Source organism: Giraffa tippelskirchi, chromosome 8, assembly GCF_054371585.1.
Source record: "Giraffa tippelskirchi isolate mGirTip1 chromosome 8, T2T-mGirTip1v1.2.pri, whole genome shotgun sequence".
Classification (NCBI taxonomy): domain Eukaryota; kingdom Metazoa; phylum Chordata; class Mammalia; order Artiodactyla; family Giraffidae; genus Giraffa; species Giraffa tippelskirchi.
This window is the reverse complement of record NC_137282.1, coordinates 141,230,035-141,244,521: the sequence shown is the minus strand read 5'-3', so window position 1 is coordinate 141,244,521 and position 14,487 is coordinate 141,230,035. Positions and strand designations below refer to the sequence as shown.

Below are 14,487 nucleotides of genomic sequence, written 5' to 3'. Positions count from 1 at the left end.
TTATTCTGAGCTTATAAGGGTTTAGATAATAGAATTGCTTTAGATTACTTGTTGGCTGAACAAAGAGGAGCCTGTGCCATTACAAATATCTCATGTTATGCAAATATCTCCTGTTATACCTGGTTTAATACCTCTGCTATTAAAGAAAACAAATACAAGTAAAGAACTAACAAGCTACTTGATGAGATTAATGTCTCTTTAGGTACATTCTTTGATTTATTCGGTACAAAATGATTTGGTTCATAGGGGCCCTGGCTAAAATGCATATTTCTGCCTCTTGGTATTATCTTCTAATGGCCATTATTTTAATCTCTGTTTCAGTAGCTTTATAAACCCTGCAATAGTTCAATTGTTCTCCTCAGTGAAGACAACAATCTTTCAGCACTTTGCAGTCTTTTAGCTACTCTAAATGTAGCGACACCTTCCTTCTATGAAAGCACAGGAGAAGAAACAGTTGTCTTTTCCTGCTTTTCAGATCATTAGTGATGCTACCAGCCTGATAACCAACTCTGCAGATTCACTATAATAATTAAAGTAAAGCCAATTAAAATGGGTTTTCTAACAGAAAGCATCTTAATTCAGATATTCACACCATTCACTTTTCTACATTATTTTTCAGACCACTGATCTCAAACAAAATGAGACAACTCATTTCTTAATCTTAAAGAACAAAGCGAGAGTAAAGCTGCAACCCTAGCATCAAACAAAATTTACACCAAATGTATACATAATGCAGGTACAACTATCACCTTATCAAATTCCTATAAGATGATAACCTGTTTCACATATAATCAATATATGCATAAAATAAATTTTGACTATGGTTGAAAACAAAACAATAGTTGCTTCTGACTATGGAAAAATTATGTTCAAATTACTATTACTCTGAAATGAGCTTCTGAATCTACTATCTACTCTTTAGATTTGACTTACATTTAAAGCTGACTCTTCAGAAGGAATATAAAAGCAAAACCCACTAACTGCTTATCCAATGTAGTCACCTTTCTCGGAACTTATCCAACTCCTTTATACAACTGAAGTCTATGGAATTTATAGATAAATGCTGATTTACAATTATAGTTCCACAATGTTTTATGCACGAGTTAAAAAATGTTAAAAAAGAAAAGTAAAAAATTACTTTTCTAGCTTGTTTCTCATCATATATTTTTGACAAGTCTGTTTCAATCATTACAGCTTGTTTTTAGTTTTTGATATCACCTTTCACATATTATTTAAATTTTTATTATGCAAAATATTCAAAAATGTCTCAAGTTAAAATATTAAATAAGATTTGGAAAAGTCCAGCTTTCATCTTTGTCCCCTTCAACTTAGCCCCTCATTCTGCTGTAAAGGCAATGTTAAAAAAAAATCCTTCCTTTGTCTCTACTTATGCATGTAAGTAGATGATATGTAGATAGATCGAATGAATGGGTTTAGTGACATGTTCCTATTATCCTCTTTTACCTTATTAAACAAAATGCTGTATATGGTACACACACTTCTGTACATACTGAAAGTGAATTTTGGAGATTACTCCATAGCAAGACAGTCTCATTTTTTTCTAAAAATGCAGAGTATTCCATTGCTGGATGTACATCACTGTATTCATACAACCCCTTTTGTTTCCCAGCATGGTCTCAGATTTCTGCTAAGACCCATATGGGATTTCCCTGTGACAGACAGTAAGTGTGTAACAGAAACTGGAGGGCCTCAGAAATGCATGTTATCGACTTGTGGCTTTGTCTTGATAGACTTCTGAGAACTATTTATGGGGAAGAATGCATCCCAGCCAAAGAATCAGCACATCAGTGATGTTTATTGGAGAGACAGAAAAAGATTGAAGTATTATAGCCCACTATCAGTCTAACAAAAAAAACAGTTCAAGAAGTACCCTAGTTTATATACTTTCTTTTAAAACATCAGTGAAAAAGAGACAAAAAGAGCATTACAAAAATGCTGAGGGCATCACATCCTTACAAGTTACCTGCATTTCTTACATTTGTTGTCCCAATTCTGTATTCAATAGTGTAAAGAAACTTGCCTTTGAAAATGCAGAGATGTAGAGGACCATCATGAAATGGGTTCTTTAGGGGCTTTCTCAGGAAAATGGGTTCATTAAGGGCTAGCACAGGAAAACATGTCTAATAACAGAATGCAGAAAACCCAAGAGAAAAATAACGGAAGAAAGGAAACTTTCTAGAGCCACAGGTGACCAAAATTCAGGAATATAAAGAAAAACGTTATTGTTGTGTGATGTAATCTTCCCTTTTTCTTTTCTTTGACTTCTTTCTTTGAAGATATATGAAGCAGATGATTTTCACTCCGTATTTATTTGCGGGAACACATTATAAAGTAAAATGAACAGAAGATGAGCTCAGATGCACAGGAAACAGAAGTTGAAAACAAAGGGAACCAAGAAAGAAAGAACATAAGGTACTGGAATCAATACTGAGAACTCCCAGGTCAAAGCCTGAGGGCAGGGGGGTAGGGGTGACTGAGAAAGCCGTCAAGGAGGACAGTGTCTACAGGGTCACTGAGCCGAAGCAAATGAGATCCTGAGAAAGTACTTCATTGTGGAAGAGTTAGTGCTAAGCAGGAAACCTTTTCATGCTGTGAAGAAGCTGGGACAGAGGGTTCTTCCTTGAGTGTGACCATCTTCACCTCAGCTCAGGAGCCCTGCAACAGACAGAGGAGAGGGTTATTTCCAGACATAACTCTACAGGCAGCTCCTTTTCCCCTCTCTCAAGGGAATGTTAAGGTTAATATTAAAGTGTTACGGTTAGAAGGGGAAAAAATTCTTAAGATTCCTGAGCCAAAGCTACTTTACAGCACAAGCCTTTTATTTAGTTGAAAGAAGAAGCTTTAATGTAAACTGCCTGACAAGAAGTTAGGTCCAAAGTCTTTCATTATGTCTGCCTCTGTCTTATCACCTCTACCACCTGTTCTAGGGAAACTAAATACGACTCTAAAAGATAAAAAGCATTACCTGTTGGCTGAAGTGTAGGGCGTCCTAGGAGAGACATAAGAAGATATATACTTAAAAGATATAGAGGTTGATTCATCTCCAAAACACAATGTCCAAGCCCCAGGGCCCCACCAGAGATCTTCCTAACACCATAACCCACATCATCTGATGCCAGGGTTTATATGAGGGCAAACACTGAGAGCATGTGACCCATGAAGTTTCTCTCATACCAATCCAATGCAATTATGTCGGCCTTATTGTCTCTTCCTGCAATTGTCCCAGGATCTGCACCCCAAATGCCCATGCCTGTTAACCTTTCCTTATCTCTACAAGCCACAATCTCTTATGTTTCACCCATAAGTAACCATGGACTACAGATTTCTGGATCTCCAGGATATTAAGATCAGTTGGGGGAAATAAGCTTTAGAAGAGGCAATTGATACACAGAGAACTAACTAGAGCAAAACCATATGGCTTCCTCCAAAAGTCAGTGGGGAGGCTCAGCTGCCTAAAGGCTCCTTACCTTTCTGATTCCTGAAGTAGATGAAGAGCCCCACCGCAAGGAAGAGCAGACCCAGAACAAAGCCCCCAACTCCACTCATCATCTTGCTTTGAGCAGATTCAGATCGTGCCTCTGAGAAAAGAAGCCAGTTTTAGTCAGTTTTATCCCAAATTCTCTTCTCTAATTGCGACTCTGAAATTGTTAACTATGAGAATGAGGAAAGAAGTCTTCCCTGGAAGAATTAGAATAATTGGCCATTTCTGGAAAAGAGATTAAAAATCACACTGAGTAGCTACAAGGTTCAGACAGTGAACTTATTTAAATATCACAGCCATGCTATTAGGTCACATGACTTCAACATCTAATGGATGAGGAGCCAAGGACTCAATGAGGTTAAGTAGCTTGTCTAGGGTGACAGATGTAATGAAAAGCATAGCTGACGCTGGACTCCTCTCAGGTCAAGCACATCCTTACATTATAGAGGATGCACCTCTTTTCAGATCACAGTGAAGAACTCAGAGCAACAGTGTCAGAAGCCCAATCCGAGGCAGGGGACTGGTGCCCAGGGCCATGTAGTGTCCATGACTTGTGATATCACAGGAAGCTCAGAACAGGGACATCTCTTTTCTCCTTGTCAGGCAGAGATGCCTCCCCAGGGGGTGTAGGTATTTGGAGAAACTATCCCAGGATATCTGTAAACTCTCAGAGGATTTCTATCATAGGCTATCTCAGGGCTCCCCCAATAACCTCAGCTGAAGGACAGGAGAACAAGGAGCAAATGAACACATGGTGTAGGGAGAGAAGGCACTCAGGGGACACTCAGGGGAAAGCAAGCCCCCTCCACGGTGGGTGAGGAATTTATGAGATCAGAAAGCTCACTCCATTCCACTGTGATAGGGCTCATCTGGCTGGGGTGATCCACTTGGCAGGTGTAGACCTCTCCACTCTGAGGAACTGTCTCAAGCATCACCATGGTCTGGAAGGTCCAGTCTCCATTCTGGATCAGGCCTGTGGAGATCACCCCAGCCTCCTCTTCCTGGCCGTTCCGGAACCACCTGACTTCAATGTGTCCTGGGTAGAAACCGTTCACAGAGCAGACCAGGAGGTTGTGATGCTGCAGGGGCTGGGTCTTTGCAGGATACACAGTCACTGTAGGCTCCACTGGAAGAGAAAAGGTGGAGGGAATTAGTGAGGACAACAGAGTAAGTCTCCTTGGTTAGCTGCCTTTCAGCCCCTACTCTCAAGTTCCAGACTGCAGCTTTGGGGAGGCCCAGTGGCACAAGAGGAATTAGTGCCATGAGCTTTATCTTTAACATTTACACATTGGACTGTTAGTTTGAAAGATGTTGAGAAAATGTGTTTTCTCATGCAGTGAAATAGTTATTCATTGTTGAATGGAATTGTTTACACATCTTTGCAAGGCATATAGCATATTAATTAAAAGCATAATTTCTGAAGCCAGACTGCCTGGGTTCAAATCCAGGTTCTACTTCTTACTGATTGACCCTGGGAGAATTTTTACATTCCTCTGTGTCTTGAATTTCTCATCTATAAAAGAGGATAATAGTATTAACTTATCTCTTAGCATTCATTATGTGAGGATTAATATACCTAAGGTATGTAACACAATAACTGGAATTTACCCCACAATATGTGTTAGCTATTATTATCCTTGTTTAATTCAAATCCATGTGGATAAATTGGGGAAAAGCAGTAGGATAGGTGTGGAGAGAAAGGATGAAATCCTGGGAATCCTGCCTCTCTCAAGGCACTCATATCTTAGAATATCTCAGAAATGGTTCTGCCCTACAAAAGATGCATGTGATTGTACTCTGTTAGTTAAATCTCAAGAAAAGGGTGAGTCCTGAAGGAGAGGGAAAGCCATTAATTTTTTTTAAATTTATATAAATTCTTACATACCACTGATCAATCCATCTCCTTTGCAAAACAAGCATATTTACTATTGGAACTATTATTATTTTACATTTTTCTTTCTTTTTAAGCTCATATTTGAATTCAAAAGAGGATAGGAGACTCATTAATATGTATGCTTAGTGCCTGATACAATCCCTAAAGCTAACGCATTCAGTTAAAGACATTTTCTTGAAAAAGAAAATGAAATCTGAGGAAAAGACATTTTTACAATATCGTAAGATGACAAATTTAAGATTAATCTAAAGCATCTTTTCCAACCACAACACTGTGAGATTAGAAATCAGTTACAGGAAGGAAAAAAAACAGCTGTAAAAAACATGAACACATGGAGGCTCAACAGTATGTTACTGAATAATCAATGGATTAATGAAGAAATTAAAGAAGAAATCAAAAAATACCTAGAAACAAATGACAAGGCAAATGCAACAATCCACAACCTGTGGGACACAGCAAGAGCAGTTCTAAGAGGGAAGTTTATAGCAGTACAATCTTAACTCAGAAACAAGAAAGATCCCAAATAAACAACCTAACCTTACAACTTTAGAGAAAAAAGAACAAACAAAATGCAAAGTTAGTGGAAGGAAAGAAATCATAAAGACCAAAACAGAAATATATGAAATAGCAAAGATCAATGAAATTGAAAGCTGATTCTTGAGAAGATAAGTAAAATTAATAAACTTTTGGCCAGATTCAATCAAGAAAAAAAAAAAGGGAGAGGAGTCAAATCAATAAAATTAGAAAACAAGAAAGAAGTTACAACAGACACCACAGAATGCAAAGGATCATAAGAGACTACTACAAGCAACTATACACCAATAAAATGGACAACCTGGAAGATATGGACAAATTCTTAACCTCCCTCCTGTATCCCTCCCCAACACCTTCCTCCCTCCAGGCCCACTCAGACCCCAGGGCACTGTCCCCATCACACACACTCTTCTCTTCGTCCCACTTCACACACACACACTCCCCTCAACAGTCACTGACAAATTCACACACTGTCTCTCCAACAACACACTCTCACAGGAATCCCAACTTCTACTTACTCACATCCTACATATTAATACTTACCCTGGACCGGTCTACCTCTGTCTCTGGCCCTGTCTCTCTCTGTCTCTCCCATATCACAATCACACACTGACAAAATCACAGTGTCTGCTGACAACACACTCTCACAGGAACCCTCCTAACTTGTACTCACTCACAGTCATACACACTCGCCCGGATTGAGTGAAGTATCTCTGTCTCTGTCTGTTTCTCTCTGTCTCTCTATCTCTTTGTCTCTCTCTCCCACCTTCTCTCTCTCTCACACACACACACTGCCCCCCAACCTCCTGGCCGCCCACCCCCGCACTCACCTCGCCGCTGCACAGTGAAACTCTCCAAGATCCCGTAGTTGTGTCTGCAGTACGTGTCCACCGCGGCCCGCTCCTGCTCCAGTAAGTCCTTCTGGCTGTTCCAGAACTTGGCGTCTGGCCGCCCCAGCTCAGTCAGCGCCAGGAACTCACCCACGTCGCTGTCGAAGCGCACGGTCTCTGCTCCATTAGAGAAGTATCTGTCCAGGAACCGCACCCGTTGCGTCCCATTGGAGAAATGGCACTCGCTCTTGCTATACTCCAGGAAATGTGCTGCAGAGACAGGATAGATCTGGTCACAGGAGCGGACTCCTGGGGAGAGGCTAATGAGGGTTGGAGGGCAGGGGCCACACCCACCAATGCGGGACGCCCAGGCTCAGTTGGGGCCGCTAGGACTAACCCTAACCCCCTCCTTGGCTCCAACGGCACCCCAACTACCAGCTCGCCTTGAGTTCTTTCATCTCAACAGACGGAGGCTGCGGGAGGCCAGGGAAAATCTCTCCTATCCAAGCCTTTCCTGACCTAGTCCAGCTTCCATGCTTGGCTGGAGCCCTCTAGGCCTGAGTCTTCTAAGCCTGAGGACTTAGAGGATTTGCCCCTTCACCACCTCTTCCTAAATCCTCCACCAGAAAACCAGCGCTCTCCCGTCATCCTGCAGCTCTTTTAACAGTTCCTTAAACATGTTCACCTCATTTTGCAAATGCTTGGTTGGGGCCAACCTTGACACAGGCCTGTGCTACTCTCTGAGAATCCAAAGAAACAGATGTGTCCCCTCCAGTCATGGAGCTTACATTTTAGTGAAAATGACAGACAAAATTAAACCGTAAAAGAATTTATACAAGAGTGAGAAATACCAGAAGTGTTAGACTTCTGTAACAATTATAGGATGACCTGAATTACATTAGATGCCAAGTGATCTCAAAGAGTGACATTTAATGTAACGTGAAAGGCTAAGTCGGTGTGCACTGAGGAAGGAAACTGGGTGTGTGTGTATATGTTTAGGGTAAAGGGGAGACGCATTTCAGGTGTACATATACACCATGTACAAAACCTTGGAAGAACTGATGGACTTCTTTAAAGAACTAGAAAAAAAAATTTCATTGAAGTGCAGAGAGTGAGAGGGAGGAGGTAAAAGACTATATTGGAGATTCTTGTCAATGTATGGCAAAAACTATTACAATATTGTAAAGTAATTAGCCCCCAAGTAAAATAAATAAATTTATTAAAAAAAAAAAAAAAAAGAACATAAAAAAAAAAAAAAAAAAAGACTATATTGGAGAAATCAAGTACTTGAGCCAGTTAAACAAGTCCTGTAGGTGATGTTAGGATTTTGACTTTATACTATATGTAAGGAGAACTACTGAGGAGCTTAAGGAAATTAAAACCATAACCCTATTATAGCGCTACAATCTCTTTTCTGCATTTTCAAATTAAGAAAGCTCAGAAAAACAGATTTTTTAAAAATTGGTGACAAATCTCAATTGGCAAATCTGACTTGATGAGTTAAGGGGTCAAATATGGCTCTGAGGGTTGGGGTGGGGTACATGGTGGGCTGTCTACCAGCATCCCTTAGCCCCTACACAGTGGATGTCAGAAGAGACCCTCAGTGTAACAACCAAAAATGGCTCCAGATATTTCCAAATGTTTAGGAGTCAAGGAGTAGGGGTAAGGAGGGGTGGTCTGTCACCAGATGAGCTCCACTAGTATAAACCATCTGAAAAAATCTATGGTGCAAAAAGCATTGTTAATTTTGGAGCAGCTGAGAATTACATTTAAAGTTTTGCCAATAGTCTGTCTTGGTCCTACATCAAATCTACACTTTTTAAGAATCGAGCCCCAGTGGAGAGCTACTTTTCCAGTAAAACACATTTATTCAGTACAAAGCCTTCTTTGTTTCCCTTACCAACAAATTACAAAGTCATGTAATTTATCCTTCACATCATCTTCCTTCTTAATTTCTGTGCCACTGGCCCATTACTTGTCTATAGTATAGGAGCAAACTACAGTCACAGACATTTTATTCCCATTCAAAGCTCCAAATAATTCATTTTCTAACTTTGTCTCCTGCTCCTAATAATACTAGTAGGCATTAAATTATCAGCCTTGGTCAAACAAAGAATTCTTATTTCTGTAGTCAAGTCCCTTTGGAAAGGAAGAAAGTAAGGGAGAAAATGACCTCATTTATACAGTTAACAAGAAATGAGCAATTCCCCAGACTCTGAGAAGAGACCTCCACTTATAAATGATGGCAGAAAGTGCATTGTGAATCAGATCAAGTCTATCTTAATATTCAGAAATTCTCTAATACCTTCTTGTCAATGACAAAGTTAAAGAATAAAACTGTGTGAAGTTAATTTTTTTATGGTGGCTTATATGGTTAGAACTGTTTACTGCAACTCATGTGCCCAATTTAAGGTTGCCAATTTAGTAAATAAAAATATACATTTCCCAGTTAAATTTGTATTTCAGAAATTGTTGTTTAGCTGAAATTTAAATTTAACTGGATCCTGTGTTATATTTGGCAACCTTAGCCCAATTTGCTAACAAAATTTCAGAAGGAGTACATTTAATACTTCTTTTTCTTCTTCTTCACATGCCCATGACAGCCTGCACATAGTATGAACCCATATGAAACTTGTAAAATAAATGCAAAATTAATGAATATTCCTTCTATTTATTGCTTCTAGCACTCTTTCTAGTGCTGTTCATATCATAAGTACTCAATAAATACATTGCCATTTTAATTTTTATAAACCCTATGAATGTAAGCTCACAAGATCTATTTGTTTAATTTCTAAAGCAAATGATATCTTCATCATCATTTGGCAATTGTCTTCAATTAATTTTATCACTAATTACCATTCTGAGCATAAAAGAGCAGAAACATTGCTTTCTATAAGATAAAAATGTATATATGAATCTAACACAAATAGAGTATGCTGACATAAAAGAAAAAGAATTTCCATAAACTCAGTTTCACACTATGTAATCTAGGCTTTAGCAGCAGCTATGTGACACTGGGTAAATTATTGAAACTTTCTGAATATTAGGTTCCATAGATATATTTTAATTGCTACAGATTTGATAGGATAGTATACGAATTACATACTGAAATTTATGGGCCTGGTGCGTAACAACTATGAAGTGTTTTGATGTTCCATGCTGATAGAAATTGGGTTGTTTTGTTTGTTACTCCAGCCTCATCAACTAGAGGAATAACTGTTGTACTCTAGGTCACTAATAAATATAAAGTTGTATAAATCAATGGCTTTTCCCATAACCAGTCACCCCTGCATACATACAAGGGCATTCTAGTGTTTTTTGCTGGTGACTGAACCTCTCTGGTTCTCAAGTACTCCCAGCGTTTCTTCAGGTTTGTTTATTCTCATACTTTAGGTACAGCTTACTCTCTGATTCTAGGGCACAGTCTCCCCCTGATTTAAGCTACTCAAATGTGGCATCTGTAATCCATTCCTCACTTCTTCAGCTCTCATTCTTTCTTCAAAGGGTCCAATCTAGCTCCTGTCTTGTATGTTCTGTGGACTGTATACATCAAGTCTGCCAAACCCAGTGTTGATTTTTCTGTCATGTTCTCACTTGACCCTCCTTAGTCAGACTCACCACAACTGCCACTCCTTCCCTTCTTGAAAAATCTATTTTCTTCACTTGCATGCATCACATTCTCTTGGTTTTCCCCAACATCAATAGTACCCCTTCCCAGGCTCTTTTACAGACTCATAAGCCTTTGGCCCTCTGGACATGGCCCTTGCTCTCTTTTTCTGATCTACACACACTCTCTCTTTCCCCTACTTTCTTGGATTTTAACATAGTGCATATGTCAATGACCCCAATGACATACATACCTTCGGCTCTGGCCTCCCCTTGAATTCCAATTTGATGTTTTCAACTGACTTCTTGAAGGCTACACATATATGTTAATAAATTATTTCAAACTTAACATAAACAACTTAACATATCCACCCACTTCAAATTATTTCCTTTCAAAACTTTTCCTATTTCAATAAACAGCACCACCAAGTGACTTTCCTCCTAATCCCTCAGTGCTGTGCTGTGCTCAAGTCCTGTCTGACTCTTTGAAACCCCATGGACTATAGCCCACCAGGCTCCTCTGTTCATGGAATTCCCCAGGCAAGAATACTGAGGGATGGGATGGGGAGGGATGTGGGAGGGGGTTCAGGATGGGGAACACATGTACACCCATGGCTGATTCATGTCAATGTATGGCAAAAGCCACTACAATATTGTAAAGTAATTAGCCTCCAATTAAAGTAAATAAATTAATTAAAATTTAAAAAAAAAAGAATACTGGAGTCGGTTGCCATTTCCTCCTCCAGGGGACCTTCCCGACCTAGGGATCAAACCTGCATCTCTTACATCTCTTAGATCTCCTAAATTTGCAGCCAGATTCTTTAACACTAGCGCCACCTGGGAAGCAACCCCTCAGTAGCATTCACATATCTTTTTAAAGAAAATTTAAATGCTTTACCACAGCCAGCAGGACCTAATATGATTTGTCCCCTGACTTCATCTTCAATCTCATCTTATTCCACATGCCAACTTGCTTTCTATGCTTCAGCCACTTTCTTGCCTTCTTTTTGTCCCTTTAGAAAATCAAATATCTTCCTCACTTCATTCTTTCCCTGTTCCCTTATATCCTTCACATGACTGGCTTTCCATCATTCATATTTCAACTAAATGTCACTTTCACTAGCTACCTGAACTGAAATCAGGTGAATGCAATTCTCATTGTTCCATGACCCTGACATATTTTTTTCAGAGCACTTATTTGTCTCTGAAATGTTTTTTCTTTGTTAAAGTTTATTGGGTTGTTTTCTTTCTCTCCTGTCTCCATGATAGCAGGGGTCTTTTCTTCCTTATTCACACAGAATTTTCTGGGCCTGGAATATATAATAGTTGAGCCCAATATATAATAGTTGTTCAGAAAAAAAACCAAACAGATTTTTGGTCTAAACAAATAAACCCTGAGTTTTGGAAGTTGATTTTTGGGGGGATCCTGGAAAGCATCCAGAAGGGGCTCCAGCTCCAACACTTTTATTCTGATGACACATTACATTCCTTCTACCTTCTATGACAAATTCAGACAAACTTCCTCTTTCTCCTCCCACTAGTTTTAAGAAACATTCAAAGTTAAGTAAAAGGTGATTTTTAAGAAAGAGAGAAATTTTCACTAAATTTCATCTCATCTAATGGACTAAATAGTGCTGATGGTCTGTGTAAACTTAGGGATTTTTAATAATGGTGATGACATAAATGGAAAAGGGGTAGGGAATAACTGGAAAGATTTATTAACATGAATAATTAAGGTACAGAGACTACATGATAAATGAAGCCATGAAATTTGAGGCCAAGACCTCAATAGGCCAATGAACCCTCTTGACTTGCTTGTTGACTTTCAACCCTATGGGATGGAAACAACCTTCACACTTTGTACCCTGCTCAGGGTTTATGGTTTGAACAATATGAAATTGCTGATATTTGATTGCTATTGACTTACAAAAACAGAATTTTATGTATTTTGTCCTCCACTTGTTAAATCCCTTCTTATAGCTTCAGGGCAGAGAACGGGGAGACGTAGGAGAAACTGATTGTGCAGAAAGATTCAAAATAGATTAGTGGTGAATACTAACCTATGTCAGGTTTTCAGAATTTATGTGAATTCTTTAAGTGTCATAGAACATCCCATAAGGTGCTCCTTATCTATAGAGTCATTCCAAGTACTAAGAATCTCTGCTTAAGCTTTAGGGTACTTTCCACAGAATAGAGAGGAAAAACCAACCCCAGCTTTTGTCAGAGGACCTCTATTACAGGGACATAACCTTTATAAACACTGGAGCTCGATACAAAGGAAACGGCTTAATGGGGAGAGACCTTTTGCTATAGTCTTACATATTAAGGAGAGACAGCATAGGTCCTATTGAGGACACAACACAGGATCTTCTAGGAGAGATCTTTCTAACTCCTTTTGAATCCACAGAAAAATTTTGGTGAAACTTTTCCTTTTTTGGCATGCGTGCTAAATCACTTCAGTTGTGTCTGTCTCTTTGCGACCCCATGGACTGTAACCCACCAGGCTCTTCCATCCATGGGATGCTCCAGGCAAGAATACTAGAGTGGGTTGCCATTCCTTTTCTAGGCGATCTTCCCGACCCAGGGGTCAAACCCCATCTCTTATGTCTCTTGCATTAGCAGGCAGGTTCTTTACCCCTAGCACCACCTGAGAAGCCCTTTTTTGGCATAACTGGTGGCTAAGGCCATAAAAAGTCTGCCTGCAATGTGGGAGATCCAGGTTCGATCCCTGGGTTGGGAAGATCCCCTGGAAATGGAAATGGCTACCCACTCCAGTATTCTTGCCTGGTGAATCCCATGGACAGAAGAGCCTGGTGGGCTACAGTCCATGGGGTCACAAAGAGTCAGACACAACTGAGTGACTAACACACACACACACACACACACAACACACACATACTATAAATAAAGGAAACTGCTGTATGAGGAATTATTTTGACATTCTTATTTATAAATCTTAAGACCCTAAGAGAATTGAATGCAAGGCTGGATAGGTTTTATTGGAGGAGAGTTGAAAAGAAATGGTTCATATATATGGCAGCAACTTATACAACTCTCATTAAGTGAGCAAGCACCCAGGCTCCTTTACTGTGGAAAGAACTATGGATCCATATGATAAAGATAGGTGGTCAATAAGAATATATCACAATTTTTAAGGGACCTGGCCTGGATATAGTGACAAAGCTAACTCCGTTCCTCACCACCCACCCCATGATAGGTCACCATCCAAGGTATATACTTACGTCGGATCTCCTTGGCCCAGGCCAGGGGAGGGCTCAGCACCATCAGCATCACTATCAGAGCTGCCATCCGGGAGCCTCCAGAGAAATACAGGCACACCATGCCGGAGAACAGCAGAGGACAGAGAGTGAGAGGAGCAGGCAAGTCCCTCTCAAATGGGTACTGTGACCCTCCTCCACCCACATCCCAAATAATACCAACCAAGGAACTCATTTGCTCCAGGATTGGGTGAGCCCAGTTTAGACAACCAATCAACATCAGAGGCAAATAGCATCATCAGTTGCTGGTCAGAGATTCAATAGGAAGGTCCTCTTCTGAAACTTAGAAATTTATCCACTAAAAGGATTGTTTTAATTTAGAACTTAAAAGGTTTGACCCAGTTGCATATGAAATATTTTAACTGGGCCCCTATTGTGATCTAGCTTTGTGCTGATCAGTGATGGTCACACACTTGTTTCTTTAGGAGCATTCATTCCTCTGACTTGGAAACAGAGCTGTTTTGACAAATGCATGTGAGTGTGTTAGGAGATCGGGGAGTGGAGAGAAAATGATTGTAATTGAAGATCTTTAATTTGGTCCTACTTGCACCGTAACTTAGTGGTGCAGATTTGGGAAAATTACTTAAATTCTCATAAATGAGGGCTTCCCTTGTGGCTCAGCTGGTAAAGAATCCACCTGCAATGTGGGAGACCTGAGTTCGATCCCTGGGTTTGGAAGATCCCTTGGAGAAGGGAAAGGCTACCCAATTCAGTATTCTGGTGTGGAGAATTCGACTATACAGTCCATGGGGTCGCAAAGAGTCGAACACGACTGAGCGACTTTCACTTTTCACTTTCTCATAATTGGAAAGAAGTCACTTCAGTCCTTCAGAAATTTCAATA

The 14,487-nt window shown here is 39.9% G+C and overlaps 1 protein-coding gene across 1 annotated transcript; it reads right to left on the bottom strand.

Moving 5' to 3' along the window:
• Positions 1-1,797: 1,797 nt before the first annotated feature.
• Positions 1,798-13,772, bottom strand: LOC145516262 (DLA class II histocompatibility antigen, DR-1 beta chain-like). Its single transcript, XM_081517399.1, has 6 exons — positions 13,609-13,772; positions 6,761-7,030; positions 4,347-4,628; positions 3,489-3,599; positions 2,987-3,010; positions 1,798-2,676 (listed from the first exon to the last, which is right to left on the bottom strand). Exons 1-6 carry the CDS (start codon positions 13,706-13,708, stop codon positions 2,663-2,665), a joined length of 801 nt encoding a protein of 266 aa, XP_081373525.1. The 5' UTR covers positions 13,709-13,772; the 3' UTR covers positions 1,798-2,662.
• Between the last annotated feature and the right edge of the window lie 715 nt (positions 13,773-14,487).

Excerpts from the sequence above, each read along its gene's own strand:
- LOC145516262 (XM_081517399.1), bottom strand. The coding sequence starts at position 13,708 with ATGGTGTGCCTGTATTTCTCTGGAGGCTCCCGGATGGCAGCTCTGATA. Across the intron at positions 4,629-6,760 it reads TTTCACTGTGCAGCGGCGAG|TGGAGCCTACAGTGACTGTG; the intron begins GTGAGTGCGGGG and ends TTTCTCTTCCAG. Across the intron at positions 3,600-4,346 it reads CCCTATCACAGTGGAATGGA|AGGCACGATCTGAATCTGCT; the intron begins GTGAGCTTTCTG and ends TTCTTTTCTCAG.